Below are 18,234 nucleotides of genomic sequence, written 5' to 3' on the forward strand. Positions count from 1 at the left end.
TCCTGGCTTTCAGAGAGAACCTGGGCTTGAAAAGCACAGTTCCATCTAAAATTGATCAGCTGGCGACAACCCTCTGAAGTCACTTGGGAGTGAGGGAACGCAGTTGAGACCCCTACACATCTGGACTGAACTATTCAGTTCACTTTCCAGGTTGTAAATTTTCTGGCCCCAAAGACTACTTGAAAATAACTTTTGACCAAGCAAGTGGATTTTTTATTAGCTGAAGTACTAAATTTTTAAAAAAATTATTTTGATATGGAACACTACAGCTATCAGACTTGCCAACAACTAATCTTCAAGGAAATGTGCATTTAAGAAAATAGCAAAATTACGAGAAACAAAAATCTGAGTCCTGAAAACATGGATTTTAAATTATTGTAGACGACAATCTTATTAAAATACTGCTCTATATCATATTCAAATAAACCAGATAATTTAATAAATATCAGCACTTACCATCTAACTTGATACTATGGTTGAGACTAAAAGGGTTTTGCTGCCTGGACATTTTTGACATTTGTCAATCTACATAAGCAGAAAACATCTGAACAAAAGGAAGGACACACACACGTTTTCACTGAGAGCTATATTTGAAGAACAGCCTATATCCCTCTAAATTTCAATCTCCAAATTTTGATCTTTTTATTTATTCTGAAAGTCTAAGACATTAAGAATCAGTACATATGATTTTAAAATAAGACTGCATATAGTTAGAAAAATATGTTTCGAGAACATATATTTTATTTCATAAGAAAATAAAACCATGTACAAAAATCATTTCTGTTCACTCACGCCAATCCTGTTGTTTGATCTTTGTGACTAAGCACCACCATAAAGCACGAAGCTCTGAAGGAAGGCGGCGGCAGAGCTCTCTCCTTAACCCCGGCCTGCCTTGGGGTCTCATTTCTCAGCTTCACTGGAAAGTTCAATCACTCCCTGGTTGGAGACCGTATTTAAAACAGCCCACAGTTTGGAAGGGTCCTCACAATTATGCTGGTGCTTCCAGTGGCGGAGGAGGTCCTCTTTCCGTCCCAGCATCTCTGCACAAAGCAGGCAGTTAAAGCCTGAACGGGACCACAAGAGAACTGTGTGGAGGCCAGGACACTCAGGGCCCTGGCAGGTTTCCCTTGGTTTGTTGGTTCCTGACTGGGGTCCTTCATTTTCCATGAGCATTTCCATGCCATTCTGATGATGAAGGTGGAGCTGCCTTTTCAGTCTCGGACATGCGTGTGAATCCTCCTCGGAGGAATGAAGCTTCTCCGGCTTCCCTCTCTCAGGATGCCTTTTCCAGTCAGGGCTAGTGTGCTGCACCAACTCTTCCTGAGTCCCCTTGCTTCCTGGGAAGGTCCCTTCTTGTAGCCTGCCCTGAATTTCCTCTCCGTGAACATAAAGTAAATGAAACTTTATTTCCGCAAAAGACTGAGCAGTAATCTGACAACGGCCACATTTGATTTGTAATTTGACTTCATCTGCCTGGTTTAGAAGGAAGTCTTCTTCCAGGTTGGACTTGTTTTCTCTGAAAAGGGCAAAAATAGTGTACATAAGTTTCATGGAAAAATGCAATTGGAACCATTCCTCTTAGCTCTCAGCCTTCAGGGATCTAAAACATACACTGATGAGAAAGACAAGGGCTGGGGTAAACAGAGAGCGCCTGGGAAGACCTTCCGCAAGGACCGCGGTGAATACCAACTGTCACTCCTGCTTGCGGCCACACATTTCTCCAGCTACCAGGGTTCCTTTAATCAACAGTCCTTCTCTTCATGCATCTGTCCCAGGTGAGCTAACTTATCTTTGGTGACCACAGGGACAGGAGCAATCACGTGGAAGAGTCACGTAAGAGTGCGTGAAGGGCACAGGAACACCCTCAGTTCTGTTGAAGGTAACGGTCCCACCCTACCCACTGTGGCTCTCCCTAACCTTGAGCACCAATACCTTCTATTCAATTTTGGCTCACTCTGTTATGTTCAGTAAAAATAAAGGGTGCCTATCCTATTTCTTCCTTGCTTTTCTATAGTTTCTCCTTTTTCTCAGACGTTTCTGTCCCCTTTAAGACCTCTGTGCCTTTCACTAATGAACCATGAAACCTCACTTCTTCCTTCTTTTCCTATAGTTAGATTTTGATTTTTAGGTAAAATGTCCAAACTACATTTGGCAAGAGCGTCTGTTTTGATTTGGGGAAGGGGAAGATTTCACATTCAGAAAGGAGCCAGTGAGCACCCGCCTGAAGGTGCAGCGGGGACTTGTGGGGCTGGCCCTGAGTGTCGGGTTCATTTGTGCGGGGCTGGCCAGGGCCACTGCGCCACCTGCACCTTGCCTGCTGTTGCTGCTGGGGAAACGTGGAGAGGAGGTGGGCAGTCCCTGAAACCTGCCGCCCTGAGAGCCACTGTGATGGGGCCAGGCTGAGTCACCTGCTGGCCGGGGAAACAGCACACTAGGGCATGCAGGAGCGGGTAGAGAGGGGCCCTGAGGCGGAGATGGGCCAGGGGCGGTGCCACGCTTCATGGAGCCGGGGAGCTGGGGACAAGCAGGAGCCCTGCCCTTTCCAAGTTGGCGGGGTGGGAGCTTCCCAAGCGCAACAGCCTGCAGCTGCCCAAGCCGCAGCTGCGACCCAGGCATCCCTGTGCTCTTGGAAGCTGGGAGCAGGCAGGAGCCCTCCTGCCCTCCCAGGCATCACTGTAGTTACCCTGCTGTGGCTGCAGATCCAGGCATCTCTGCACTCTCAGGGGTCCGGGAAGGCCCCTTCCTCCCACAGACTCAAGAAGCACCTGCTCCTGCTGACTGGCTTCTCCTTACTGTCAGCACCTGCTCCAATCTCAAAGCAAGGCTGGGGCTGAGCCTGGGCACTGTTGTAACCTGGCTGGGTGTGCACACGCTTGAGGCAGTGCTGATATGCCCACCCCCTACCACCCTGGCCCGCTCCAGACTTTGGGTGCCGATAAGCATGGGAGGGAGGCTGACGAAGGGGCGCTGAGGACAGCTCGGTGCCGGCCTGCAGGTGCCCCCTCAGCATGAACAGCCTGGGTGCCATAAACAGAAGCAGGAGGCAAAGAAGCTTCTGGGCAGAAAGGGGGAGGTCCCCGGTGAAGCCCCGCCATCAAGCTGGGGAAGCCCTGAATCCTGGGGGCCAGGCTGCCGGCCACGTGGACTGGAGTGGGAACTTGTGGTGCTTTTCTGGGTCTGTCCATGACCACCCATGGACCAACCGCACGCCACTTCCTCTCCTCTGAGGCACATAAAAGCCCCGGACTTAGCCAGACTTGAAGAGACAATGGGATGACCAGTGGCAGAGAGGGGCTACCCTCTCTGCTGAGAGCAGAAGAGATGACGGTGATGACTGGCCTGCAGAGAGGAGCTACCCTCTCTGCTAAGAGCTGAATGTTAGTTGGGACAACCTGGCTGCAAGGAACTGCCCCCTGCAGTTCAACTCTGAGCTGTTCTATCACTTGATAAAGTTCCTCTTTATCTTGCTCACCCTCTACTTCTCTGTGTAGCTCATTCTTCCTGAATGCAGGACAAGAACTCGGGACCTGCCAAATGGTGGGGCTAAGAGAGCTGTAACACAAACAGGCTGAAACACGCCCTTTGCTTGCCACACTGCAGGTGAAGAGCTGTGGTCCTTTGGGGAGCTCTGACCTGGGAGCCCCCTGAGCCAGGGCAGTGACTCCCTCCTGGGGCCATGCAGTTCCTGGAGTCTCCAAGCTTCCGAGCAACATCATGTTCCCGGTGCCAGCTGTGGAAGCTGCTTGTGATGTGCCTGGTCCAGACACAGCCTTGCAGGGAGGTGGCATCTGGAGCTGCCTAAGCCTGCAGCAGCAGCCGGCGTGCCTGCCTATGCGCAGTGGCCAGACCCCATGCTCGCTCACACATCCCTCACCACTCTGTGCCTGGCTTGCCCTTGGAAGGCATGGGATCTAGGCCAGTAGCATGAGTTGAGTGCAGCCTGCCAGGCCCAGTGCATGGAACGAGCCTAATGGGCCAGAGCAAAACTCACGCCAAGGTGCCACTGGCCACAGAGGTTTCCGGCTGATGAAATGACACCCCAAGGATCCTGTAACAGTAATACTAGGAAGCAGGGCTTGCAAAAAGGAATGACTCCAGAAAGAGAGAACCTGACCTGATGGGAAAAACATGGCAAACGAAGAGGGTGGGGTCTGGGCACCTTAAGGTAGGGCCAACATGACAGACACACCCACTCTGAGTCCCCATCATGGGTCATGCCGCATTTTGGGGCAAATGATGCTGTTTAAAATAGTGCAAATTCTGTGGATGTGATTTTGGGGGAAATTACTTGTAAAGACCACTGGAACTATATACAATAATTTACTAGAGTGGTTAAGGTAATTCCAAATATGGATGATCAGAAACCAGAGAGAAACGAGATTATTCTTCACAGAACTAGGAGGTATAGATAACTACCTTATGAAATCTTAATCCAAGAGATGTTTTATAAACTCTCCTTTCTGAACATGAAATCTTCCCGTCTTCCCCAAATCAAAACAGACTCTCTTGCCGGGTTTCCATTCCATCGACACTCACCTCTCCAGTGATCCCTCCGTGCCTCGCACACTCATGTCTCTGTTCTTTGGTATGTCTCCTGGCTGCAGTTCACTGGCGGCGGGCTCAGTGCTGATCACAACCCTATGCACTTCTTTCAGATGGCCAAAATAGACTCGGACGTGGCCAAACACTTTTGCACAAAACTCACAACACATGAGTTTCTTCAGACGGTTCTCACCGTGATGAAGTTTCATGTGTGTGCTCAGGCTGCCAGGACGTACGTAGGACTTGCGACAAATCCGACAACTGTAAGGCCGTCTGTTGGTGTGTGTATTCATGTGGTCTCGAAGGTGCTGTTTGAACTGGAAGTGGTGGTTGCAGACATGACATCTGTGCCAAGGCTTCTTAATGCCAGAGAATCCACTTCTGAACATGGAGCTGGGCTTAGGGGAAGAGCTGTTGTCTTGCTTACAGCCAAGATATTTAGGAGTGAGTGAATTATTTAACGAAACATCCTGTCCTAGGCCCCCAAGCATCTGGGATTGTAGTGTAGCTGGAGAAGCCAGGGGGGTCAAAGTGGGTATGACCATGATAGGTTTGGGCATAATGCTACGATATTTTTTCAGGGTCCCCGGCTTTTGGTCTCTGAATTCTTGGGGATCATTTTTTACTCTTTCTTTACCATCTCTACACTTATTAATGACACATTTCCTCCTTTTTCCCTGAAATGCCAAAATTTCATCTGGTACCTTCCGTTTCCTTCCTCTTCTCTTTGCGGTTCCACTGTTCAGTTTTGTTTTGTGGTTGAGATCAAGTTTGGTGGGTGGACAAAAGGCACTTTCACAGGGACTCTGCTGTGACACTTGTGGAACAGGCAGCTTGCTTGCCACCTTGGTGGCTGCATTAAAGCCTTCTGTGGTGGAGGATACCTTATCACAGTCGGCCTTAGGTCCTGGAAAAGAAAAACCTGCAATGCTAGCATCTGATTTGATTTTGTAAACCTCCATTGTCTTCATTCTTGAGTAGGGTGGGATTGGCAGTTTCCCTTTGGGGACTGAAGAGATCAACGGAACTGCATTGCCAAGAATGGTTGGTGATAAACTGGTCATGGTTTTTGCAAGATCAACTTGTTCTTTAAACTTTTCACTGGCAACAGCAGAAGGCTTACTAGATGTTACCTTGCTTACAAAGTGTGGTTTCCCTGAAAGACCTGTGAGGTCCTGCTTGGCAGGCCCCTCTGGTGTGGATGATGCTGGGGTGGCAGGAGGGTTCACATTGCCATGGGTGTTGGTCACTGGTGGTCTCAAGTCCCCATGGTCACTTCCATTAGTCAGCGCAGCTGTGCCAATGCTGGCTGGGGCTTGCTCTAGTGATGGCACTTCCTCAAATGGGCTGGGTTTGTACAGGAGTTCAGGGTGGTGGGGTGGGGAAGGGGATACCTGAGGACACATTTGGGTTTGGGCAGGAGCTTTGCTACAGCCACTCTTAGGAAAGATCAGGATGGGTTTCTTTCTTGATCCTTTGCTATTTCTTGGGGGTTGATATCGAGGAATAGGAAGTTTCAGGTTTTCAGGTAGGGACATTCTGGGTTTCTGAATGGGCTGAGCTGACGCAACATGTGGCAAAGCAACAAGAGAAAATGTCCCCTCCTGGCCAGCAACCTGCATCAGAGCATAGTTCTGGGTGGACATCCCCAGTGGCTTAGAGTTGATGGAGGGTCCCAGATTCACCTGATCAGAGCGTGATGGTGAATGACATGGCAGCATTCTGGATGTTAGGACTTTGGGCACAATTTTTGGTGCGATGGTCCTAAACTGACTCTTATTCTGCAAACCTTTCCTACTCTGTATTGTTCCAGAAGGGATGTTTGATTCACCTGCAATGACAATAAAATATAAAGAGTTATTGTATGCAACTGTCCTGTTAGTGATACTTCAAACAACATGCATCTTATTTACTCTGCCCAGAAGAGATTCCTTGACCTACCTCCAAACCTTCTGGACAAACTCTTGTGTCCCTCAAGACCAGCTTGAAGATCAATTCCTGCCTACCTTCCTCAAGGATTACTATACTCATCTATGGTTCCTTAGCTCCTATTATGTTATTTACAATTTTCCATAATAATTTTTGTGTTTATGTGTATCTCTACTACTCAACACTGCTTGACAGCGAAGATTCCGTCCTTCTCATCCATGTATTCTGCAAGTCTATCTTCTCCATTTAACCTATCCCCACTCATCTTCACATGATGTCTGGTGTGTTCTGCTATGTAGTTTATTATTTTATATTCATGTTCTGCTTTCCCTATTAAGCTTGAGCTTTGTGAGGGTACAGCCTATATTCAATTCATCTTGATACTTCCCACTGCATCCTTTGTATGAAACAAGCATTTCTGGTATCAAACTTATTTTTCACTCAATCTCAGGATACACCATTTGACCCACTAGCAGTTGAGTTTGTTTGGCACAGTGGATGCATTCCAGACTGAATGCTAGCTTTGTTGCTGTTTCCCCATGTGACTTGCGAATTTCTTCTCACACCTTTCAAACTGTTTATGTGTGCTTTTGCAATTAAATCACCAGTATTAAAAAAGCTGATGTGACACCTTTAAAAAATGTTGAATAAAAACCAAAAAGATACAAAGTGATAAGTAAAGATACAGAGACAACATGAAAAATATGTGAATGGCACAAAAAGCACCTTCTAGGATACTAACAAGAACAATTTTGACTGCTAGAATAACACTTCATTCTTTCTGGATTTATTAACCTGACCTAAGACCAATTACCACTACCTTAAGAGAACAATTGTGGTGTCCTGCTTCTAAAGACTGAATTATCTATTTTATTTTCTGAGGTCTCAAGGTCACAAGACCCAGGTGCAGAAATGTTTCTAATTTCTAAGTATCTCATATTAATCAAACTTCAATTCACATTTACTAGGCACCTACATTATTCCAATCATTATTATTCCAGGATTGGCTACTGCAAGCCCACGATCCCTTTTCTGAAATATTTGGAGGAAGACGTGGTTTGGAATTTATATTTTCAAATTTTGGAAAAGTAATAAGATGCATATACTAAATGTTACATAACTCCCAGCAGAATCTGCAGGGCACCCATAATTGAACCTATTACCACTTGTGTAGCAAAACATGCAAATATTCACAAGTAGGACAAACGAAGATTTTTAAATTGTCTTTATTTCAGTTCAAGTTTTTACTTCTGAATGAGTTTGGAACTTAACTTTTCATAAACTTCTGTTTTCAGAGTTTTTTAGATTTTAGAGTTGGAGGTAAGGGACTGAACACTGTGTTAGAGGATACAAGGTAGGTAGCAGACAATCTAGTGAAACAGACAATCGAAAATGTACAATCAGCTGGGTGCGGGGGCTCACGCCTATAATTCTAGCACTTTGGGAGGTTGAGACATGCGGATCACTTGAGGTCAGGAGCTCGAAACCAACCTGGCCACATGATGAAACTCCGTCTCTACTAAAAATACATAAAAAATTAGCCAGGTATGGTGGCGGATGCCTGTAATCCCAGCTACTGGGGAGGCTGAGGCAGGAGAATCACTTGAACCCTGGAGGCAGGGGTTGTAGTGAGCTGAGATCATGCCACTATACCCCAGCCTGGGCAACAGTCTGAGCGAGACTCCGACTCAAAAAAAAAAAAAAAAAAAGAAAATGTAACATCAACCTTGATTTTCTTTTTTCTTTTTTTTTCTTTTTTGAGATGGAGTTTTGCTCCTGTTGCTCAGGCAAGTGCAATGGTATGATCTCGGCTCATTGCAACCTCTGCCTCCTGGGTTCAAGCGATTCTCCTGCCTCAACCTGCCAAGTAACTGGGATTACAGGCATGCGCCACCACATCCGGCTAATTTTGTATTTTTAGTAGAGACAGGGTTTCTCCATGTTGGTCAGGCTGGTCTTGAACTCCCGACCTCAGGTGATCTGCCCACCTTGCCCGCCCAAAGTGCTGGGATTACAGGCATGAGCCACCGCGCCTGGCCCATCAACCTTGATTTTAATGCCTACAGTGAGTGAATTAACAATTTTAGCAGGAAGTTGGTTCTTTCAGCAGAAATGACACCCCCTAAATAAACAAGCCACTTAGTAGAAATAAGTTGACATTTACATTGACCACTTTATTTTTAGAAAGTAATTGTTTTGTGAAGAAAAAGGATGTTATGAAACATAGTTCACAGAATAGCCTGCACTAGAGTAAGAAGTATAAGGACTAGTGCTATGCTCTGGAAAAATCAGAAAAAGATAATTATTTGTTGTTTTCCTTCTGAGTCTGATTACCATGAATTCCGCTTGTGGGTAAACTGAGTGGTAAATCACTTCACAATAGTCATCTATATGGATTGCTACTTCTTCCTACACAATTTTAATTTTTTAAGTTTTATTTTCATAGCCTTTAAATGTTTTTCATTTTAAACCTCACCTTCTCATCTTTTTTTTTTTTTGGAAGAAGTACCAAAATAAGTTGTAAATAAATACTTTAAATCAGGATCGAGAGACTTTGCAGAAAGCCTGAAATTACTGATGGCTTTTGGTTACTTAGAGATGTGGCTTAATACATAATTACATTAGCAGTAATAATGTTCTTTGCATTTACACAACAGATCTGGGGTATGGAAGGGAGAGAAGAGAAAATATTGGGTCATTTATCACTAGTTCTTCCTCCTAATTGGGCAGAAAATATTTACTGCAAGAAGGGCTAGAACAAAGGCTTAGTAATACGCCCTCTTTAAAGAATATGTGACAATAACACATCATAGCCCAAGATCTATGACTCCCTCATCTCAAATCTGTCCAGTGGCTCTTCATCTCAGAGTAAAGCCAAAATCCCTGCAATGGCTTAAAAGGCCTCATGCTTTAAAAGGTCCCTGGCAGTCTCTCTGACCTATTTCCTCCACTTGCTCCACTCCAGCCATGGTGGCCTCTTTGCTCTTCTGGGCATGCACCTCCTGAGAGGTGGCTCCTGGCTGGGAGGAGCACTGGCTACTCCCACCTGCCCAAGACATTTTTCCCTTTTATGCCCAAGACAATAAATCCCCAGTACTTGCTGCATCATTTCCTTCAAGGTTTTGTACAAATGGCTTCTTCTCAACGAGCATCTTCTCTGACGACCTTATTTAAAACTATATCCCATTGTGAACTCCCTGCTCCCTCTTCCTGTTTCATTTTCTCTAGATCATATGTTCCATCTATGGCCAGATGCGGTGGCTCATGCCTGTAATCCCAGCACTTTGGGAGGCTAAGGCAGGCAGATCACTTGAGGTCAGGAGTTTGAGACCAGCCTGGTCAACATGATGAAACCCTGTTTCTACTAAAAATACAAAAATTAGCCGGGTGTGGTGGCAGGTGCCTGTAATCCCAGCTACTTGGGAGGCTGAGGCAGGGGAATTGCTTGAACCCGGGAAGTGGAGGTTGCAGTGAACTGAGATCATGCCACTGTACTCCAACCTGGGCAACACAGTGAGACTACGTCTCCAATGAATGAATGAATGAATGAATGAATGAATAAATAAATAAAGTATCACATATATCGCCTGCTTTCCCTAGAATTCCTAGAGGACAGGGAGTTGGTCTGTGTCTTCAGGGCCTACAGTATCCAGTACATGACAGAGATTTACTAAATATTTGTTGAATTTTTTAAGCAGTAATAAAGTGATCAAAGAGAAAAATAATTTAGAGGTTGAGCCTTGGAAATTTTGTAAACAGTGGGAAAAAAACACAATGTAAAAATGACCTTTAACATTTCAATATTTTGAAAATTTAAAAGGAAACAGAGGATATTTCTCAGAAACATTTTTAAATGTAATTTTATTTATTGCCAGAATAAGGAGTGAATAATCAACTAACCACCTGAGGAAATAACAAAAGAGAATGGTAAATTATGCTGCTGGGGCATACACTGAAATAGTCAAAGAAACAAGCAAGCTCTACAGAAAACACACACACAGAGAGGAAGAGTGGGGGGATTAGAGCGAAGACAGAGGAACAACAGAAAGGGAAACCAAACCTCAGAGGCAGAGCATGGTAATGTCAACATGAAGAAAGGCAGAAATAACAGACAGCAGAAGATGCAGCTGAAGCAACAACAGTGGTCAAGGTCACCTTGAAGTCTCTAAAGACTTAAGTTGGGAAGGAGCTTCCTATTTTTTATGACCAAGTGTGAGAAAGCAACCTTCTGACAGTTAAGGTTTCCAGAAATGAAACCAGATATACTTCATACAGCCACACCAAAAGGGAGTGAGCTAATTATGATATATTTGAAGTTAATGTGCTTCAACTGATCTTCAAATGTCTCTACATTATAGTGGGAATAAAATCACATAGGAAGAGCAAGGGCATTCAAAGGAAAAGGAGGCCACTGTGGTCTGAAAACAAAAGGACACTCCTGAGCTCTGTCCCGGCTGCGAGAGCACCGATCAGTGTCAGCCGTGTGGGCAACCTGAAGTGACAGAGGCCCAGATGACCGATATGATGTCTGCCAAACTGAGTCCGTGCTCCTCAAGGTCCCTGCAACTTAAAGAAGTGGATGCTGGGGTTGAAAGGCTTATCAGGTGGTTCATGATCAATATCACAAGCTAATCACAAAGAGTTTGTGGGGTGAAAAGATAAGGTCTTGTTGAGTACATTTAACATACTATGCTTGTCTGGCTCTATCAGGAAGTACATACAAAGGTGATGGTCTCCATGAAAGTGGCGCTGAATCCAGTTTCTCAGAATCATTAAGGACAGGAAACGAAACCAATGTGTTAATAGAAATGCAAGGCAGAAGAAAGACAGCAAGGCCACAGAAACAGAAGAGAAAAAACCCTGGTAATTACTTAAGTGTCCACCAACAGGGTGCTAGTAAGATAACCATCCAACCACACAATGTAATACCATGCAGTAATAAAAACAAAGAAAGAATCAGGGTGATCTGGAATACTCTCCAAGATGGGAGATGTACAGTATGCTATCACTTGTCTTAACAAAAATGAGAAGATACACACACAAATATATCCTGTATATGTGCAGAATATCTCTGAAATGAAACAAAAGAAATCAGGATTATGGTGGCCTTTGTTGGGTGGAGGGACCCAGGGGAACTAAGAAGTCAGGAATGGGATAAGTGCTAATTTCCCACTGAATACCCTCTGTGCCTGGCACACAGGAGGTTCTCAGACATATTTGTTTAATGAATGAAAGGAAAATGAAAGTTTCCCTAGTTGAATCTGTTTTAAAAAGCAGTATCTTTTGGGATATTTGTGATGAGTGTGTGTCTATGCATAAATGACTGTCTAGATGTACACACAGAGAATGGCTCATGTCTTTTATTTTCCTTGACTACTTAATGACAAGAATTGCTAACGATCAGGGAAGTAATCTAGTAAGTAATCCGACAGGCAGTGCATAACTACCCAAAAAAGTTAAGCACTGAGACGTATTAGAGCTCATTACCTCCCAAGGACAAGTGGAGTTGTACGAATTGTTCCTCCAAACATTTGCTTTATAAGATAAAATGAGGCAATTTGCAATAAAGGTCAGTGATGCTAGAATAACACTTTTTTTTTTTTTTTTTTGAGTAGTCTGAACAACAGGAGTCCTTAGAGAAGCTGAAAATGCCATTAAGTTTTTAAAAGCTCTAACATACTAAGATAGTATGACTGCAGAAAGTCTTTCTTGGCAATATAGTTATACAACAGTGGTTTATTCCACTACACATTTACAAGGCCTTTCACAGATGGTGTGATCTAAAAACTCTCACCTGCACCCACTATATTACAGATCTTACAGAACTGTGCACTAACTAATGAGAAGTAAAAATTTCCACTGACATTCATAATTTCTGGAAATCCTGCAAAACTACCCGTAACACAGTTAAAGAGACTCACAGGACTCTTGGGTACTGAACATGGACTTTTATTAACTGAAGACATAAAAGGGTCGCTCAGTAAAATTAATTTTGTACAATTATTCAACAGGAACACTTAATATTAGGATCTTAAATATGGGCTGTTTTTAATATGTTAAGCATACTAAAATAATGATTTTGAAAAGTGACATTTACAGTTGGTGAGAAATTGATCTAACTGGGATTAAAGGGAAACTAGGAAGTGTTGAGCCCTTATTATGGTCTAGAATTGGTGCTAGGTCTTTTAATTAAATCTTCATCCAAACTCTGCAAATAGGTATTACTGTTCCCCTTACACAGATTAAGCAAAATGAGGTTTGAGGAAGTTAAATAATCTGCCAAAGTCCACACAACCCAGAGCTGTCCCATTCCAATGCAAAGCAATGACCTTTTTCTTCATTTTCCTTCAAAGGGGCGGGGGGATTATATGTGAAGTTGTCCAAATTTATCACAAAATATAATACCATATCTAAATTTTAAATAGAAAAAAAAAAGAAATTTTGAAATAGAAATAGCTTGTCATATTCTAAACTTTTTTTTTTTTTTTTGAGACAGAGTCTTGCTGTCACCCAGGCTGGAGTGCAGTGGTGCGATATTGGCTCACTGCCACTTCTACCTCCCAGGTTCAAGTGATTCTCCCGCCTTAGCCTCCCGAGTAGCTGGGATTATAGGCATGTGCCACCATGCCTGGCTAATTTTTCTATTTTTAGTAGAGACGGGTTTCACCATGTTGGCCAGGCTGGTTTCGAACTCCTGACCTAAAGTGATTCACCCACCTTGGCCTCCCAAAGTGCTGGGATTACAGGAGTGAGTCACCGCGCCTGGCCTAAAATTTCTATTACCATTAAATTATACTAATTTTCTGAAAGCCCACTTATTAGAGATAACTCACAGAAAATTAATAGTCATTTGAAAGCAAAAGCACATTATATTTGAATTTGCCACTTACTATCCATAGGACTCTGAGAAATCCAGAAAGGCTGCTGGATATTTGGAGAATGTGTAACGTGTGTCCTCCTCCTCCTCCTCCTCCATTGCCATCAAAGGATTAGAGATTAGATCTGATGGACATCATTTACATGTTAAAGGCAGTGGTGGAAAGAGTGAGGGCTCAATAGCACTAAGTGCCAATGTCTTACCCAGCTTTATTAAACTGTTTCACAATGCAGCTACCACAAATAGTATTAAGAGACAAGCACATGAGGCAATTCTCTAGATAGCCACAAACAGCTCACTTCCTGATTTCCACTGGCAGAACCAAGGCCTGCTTTGTTGCTTCTGAATAAAGTTGTTCAACCTCATCTGGTTGCTGGTTTGGGCAAAGTTCCATTATTCCATCTGAGGGGACCCACAGGCCTACTGCTAAGAGTGCAGAAGGGAGCAGGCAGAGAAAGAGAGGCATATCCCTGCTCTTGAAACAGGCCCCTGGATCCAGGCTCATGAGGGAAGTTCTGCCAAGTCTTGGTCACTAAAGAGCCAAAAATTTTAGGTGTTGTTTTGGTTTTAATTTTATTAAACTGAAATACTCTATTTTCAGTTTTATTCGTTGTTATCCCTGTTTTCTCTGCCACTTGGCTTTCAAATAATAAATTCCAGTTGGGGTTCAAACTGTTTCCCAAGATGGTCTCTAGTTAAAATAAACATGGTAAAACCCTGGAGAGGTCTGGGATAAAAGCAATGTCTCATAACACAAGGGAGTGCAACTTAATTTTGTTGAAAAGCCTATAAACACCCTTAGCCATTACCTACCCTCTCCCCAAGCCACTGTCCAGGGTCTGCAGCAGCAGTCAGAGTCAACAAGAATTTATTGAGCATTGACTATAGAGTGTGCGCTGTAAAACGTGCTGGCAATAGGCACAAGTGTTCTTTTGTTTCTAAGGACTCAGGATGCCAAATGCATTTCTAGTCCACATATATGCAGCACGGAGACCTCCTAGAGTCATCATGTCTCAGACCTAAATTTCAGGAAATCTGAGACAATGCAAAGGAAACAAGCACATTCCTAACTGGAGATGTTGTATCCTGAGTCTAGTTTAGTCCATTCTCCTTGACAAGACTTGTAGTGTTCTGCTCAATTATTGCTCTTAGCTAACTCCCCTCTCCCTCCTTAACAATACCAGTGACATGCAGGCAACTTCCACTCAGCACAGGCCTTTGAGATTTGTCTTGTCAAACAGTCCATCCATCACCTCACTTAGCGGGGAAGAAATTCTCATTTTCTGAGGAGCTGAGCTTCTTTATCAATACTGTTTCTTTAATATTATCCCAACGATAAGTAGATTTTATGGGTTAGGTACTGTGCAAAATATATAACATGCATTATCTCACTTAATACCCAAAAAACCTGAATTAGGAACCACTGTTGTATCTGTTTGTTTTTGAGACAGGGTCTCACTTTGTCACTCAGGCTGGAGTGCAGTGGTGCAATCACGGCTCACTGCAGCCTCGAACTCCCCAACCTCAGGTGATCCTCCTACGTCAGCCTCCCAAGTAGCTGGGACTACAGGTGCACACCAACATGCTGAGCTAATTTTTGTATTTTTTATGTATTGTTTTGCCAGGTTATCCAGGCTGGTCTCGAACTCCTGTGCTTAAGCGATCCACCTACCTCAGCCTCCCAAAGTGCTGTGATTACAGGCGTGAGCCACCGTGCCTGGCCAAGTCTGTTTTACAAGGATTTCTAAGCTGGTAAGTAACAGTGCTGGAACTCAAATCCTAGCCCATTTTATTCCAAGAGCTCTTTCTACCTCTGCACGCTGACTGTAAGCTACTACATGTGGTTATGGCCAGCATCTGATCTTCAGTAGAAAGACTGTGTGTTTTGGGGTTTAGACAGATTTGGTGTCAACTCCTGGCTCTGTCATGTACCTGTGGCTTTGCCACTTCACTCTCTGTGCCTAAATGTTAGGATCTATGAAATGGGCATAGTAATAATCTGCCTACAAAGGTCCCCGTCAGGATTAAATGAGAAAAATACCCACGATGGTGCAGGTAGTTCCTGCTACATGTTAGATGCTCAGCTGATATACTAGTTTTCCACTTTCTCTTGCTAGAGAGTATCAGATTGTTGACATTTATTTTTGGTGGGAAAAAAGGGCACAAATTTTGAATGCTCAGCATATGGAAGTAGTTCTGAATTCTTAGTGTTTCTATTTTGAAAGGTCAATGAGGGAAAGAGAAAAGAAATGGTATTACTTGTGCTGGCCTCAAAAGATAATTCCCCAAAATGAAGGCCTCAGAAGCAAAAATCTCTCTCTGCCCTTCTGTCTCTGGCCCTTCATTGCCCCCTGAGACTGGGCATAGACTCTAGAATCCCTCTTCCCCAAGGTGAGTCATAGAAACCAGAACCACTTTTCCCCAAAGCCAGCCATAAAACCTAAAATTATTACTCTAACCCTGGCCATAAAGAAATGATCTGACTTACTTGTTTGATTGTAGGTCATCGGACCCCCATTCCAGAGAGGGTCCTACCTCATACCCAGAAGGAAGGGATGCTGTGCAGAGAGGTCAACAGCAACCCAGAACAGACAAGCCTTGCTGGGTTTCCTCACTCACTCCATTAGCATCAGATCACATCCCTTTTGTTCAGTTATATTTCTCCACAGCTGTCCATATTTTGTTGAACCTCAGCATGAAAATGGACAGTTTCCCATCTTTGGGTCTGCATTCTGAAGGTTCTCTTGTCATGTAACACACAACTGATTCAATGTATATGCCTTTTCTCCAATTAATCTGCTGATCTGTCAGCTCATTATCAGTGAACCTTCAGAGGGGTGAAGAGGAAGTTTTCCTTTGCCTCTATGCTTGTAAATAATGAAACTGTATTTTAAATCTTGTGCCTCTCTCCTGACACTCACGCTGGTAGCTCAATCTTTCCTAACATCTGATGCCAGGCTCTCTGATTCCCTATCCACACCCCACTCCCACTTGCCCTTCTGTAAATTTTTGTATCCCAATTGATAAAGTGCTAATTGGATTAACAATTTGATGTGAATAGGGTTAACATACATGCATTTTAAAGAGCTACTTTATGGAGACTCTCCTTTCCACTTTAGTTTATACCTAGTAAGTAGTGAGGCCAATTGTTGCTCTTAAACCTAGTAGGGAAGAAAGCAACTACCCTAGTAGTTGTTCAGAAAGTGGGGGTAAGTACAGGTCTCAGTGGCCCTGTGATGGGGGATGGGGCCCAGAGTGGGGTGAGGGACACTTGCCTTGTAGACTTTAGTATTTTGCCAAATAAATCATTGTAAGTTTTAAAACAGCCTGAGTACAGAAAGAAAAGTGAGGCACCGAAAGAACTATAGCCCCTAAAATAGACTAAATGATATATATAAACACAGTTGTCCCTTACCATCTGTGGGGATCTGGTTCCTCCAAGGGGCAGTGACCACCTTCGGACACTCAAATCCACAGATGCTCAAATCCCTGATGTAAAATGGTACAGTGTTTGCATATAACCTATGCATATGTCCTCTTGTATACCCCAAATCATCTCTAGACTGCTTTTAATACCTAGTGCAATGTAAATACTATGTAAATAGTTGTTTTACCATATTGTTCAGGGAATGATGACAAGGAAAAAAAAGTCTATACATGTTCAATACAGATGCAAATAAAAAATTTTGTTTCAATCTGTGGTTAGTTGAATCCATGGATGCAGAACCCACAGATGCAGAACCCAGGATGTGGAGGGCTGACTATATCATGCTGCAAGAGGAAACAAGCATTCTTTATGAAAGAATTTAAAAGCCAATTACCTAGAATATTAGTGGCAATTAAAAAAAAAACACACAATATGGTTGATAAACTGAAGTAACTAATTACACTTTCAGGGCCATGTAATTAATATCCCAAGTGAAAAGTACATTTAAAAAGCTTTACCATTTAAAATATATTTTAATGATTCTCAATTTCAAATAATTTCTTCTTCATTCTAATTATGAAGCTTTTATTGGTTCTTATTTCTGGAAGGAATTGTTTTTTATTTGGAATGATTCTGATAAAACATGATTGAAAGCTATATGAAATATGTTTGCTTTTAATACATTTAGAAAGATAAAGTTGTTTATTTTTTGGCAAAATAATTTTGTAGCAAACATAAGATTTTATTCATTATTACAAAACATTCAAGCCAGTATCTTTACTCAAATCTAAGAATGACTGAGGAGCATAAGAAGTTAACTAAGAGCTAATGACCTTCCAAGGACACTAAGCTAGACAAACGGAAACTTCTGAAATGCTTTGTTAACGCCATTCTCTCAATATTCTTTTTGTTATTATTATCACTAAAACTGTTAATATTCAGTTGAGTCACACAGTTGAAATTTGGACCTTGATAACTGAACTCCAACATGGTGAAAAGCAGCAGGTCGTTGCATTTAACCTTCTATCACCATCACAAATACTTGTGCACACTCTCTTTCCACGACATTCTGACATTCACCGAGTCAGCTGTTACTCAATAGAGCTGGTGAACAGGGAAATATCCCGCAAAAGAGGTTTAGTGACCTGCACAGATACGGCATGGCAAGAAATCTTCCACAACAAATTAAAAATGGGCCCTTCTTCTTTATAAATTTTCTTTTTCTTTTGAGACAGGGACTCGCTCTGCCACTCAGACTGGAGGGCAATGGTATGATCATAGCTCACCCTGCAGCCTCAAACTCCTGGGTTCAAGTGATCCTCCTGCCTCAGCCTCCCAAGTAGCTGGGACGACACAGGCACACCACCATGCGTGGCTAGTTTTCAAACATTTTTTTGTAGAGTTGAAGTCTCACCATGTTGCCCAGGTTGGTCTCAAACTCCTGGGTTCAAGAGGTCCT

At 43.2% G+C, this 18,234-nt stretch overlaps 1 protein-coding gene and 1 long non-coding RNA gene across 33 annotated transcripts in view; one reads left to right on the forward strand and one right to left on the reverse strand.

The window, feature by feature from the left end:
* Nucleotides 1–721: 721 nt before the first annotated feature.
* ZNF438 (zinc finger protein 438) overlaps nt 722–18,234 on the reverse strand; it is a 182,194-nt gene continuing 164,681 nt past the window's right edge. For all 32 annotated transcript variants that reach the window (XM_065520492.1, XM_065520485.1, XM_065520481.1 and 29 more), the window contains 2 exons: nt 4,537–6,373; nt 722–1,516 (listed from right to left, as the gene is read on the reverse strand). In XM_065520492.1, the coding sequence (XP_065376564.1) occupies nt 901–1,516; nt 4,537–6,373 (2,453 nt within the window). In that variant the 3' untranslated portion in view covers nt 722–900. The remainder of the gene's footprint in view (nt 1,517–4,536; nt 6,374–18,234) is intronic.
* Nucleotides 1,416–15,101, forward strand: LOC141407661 (uncharacterized). The gene is made up of 2 exons (XR_012417564.1): nt 1,416–1,775; nt 14,974–15,101. It is a non-coding gene; the product is annotated as an uncharacterized lncRNA (long non-coding RNA).

Source organism: Macaca fascicularis, chromosome 9 (assembly GCF_037993035.2).
Source record: "Macaca fascicularis isolate 582-1 chromosome 9, T2T-MFA8v1.1".
NCBI lineage: Eukaryota > Metazoa > Chordata > Mammalia > Primates > Cercopithecidae > Macaca > Macaca fascicularis.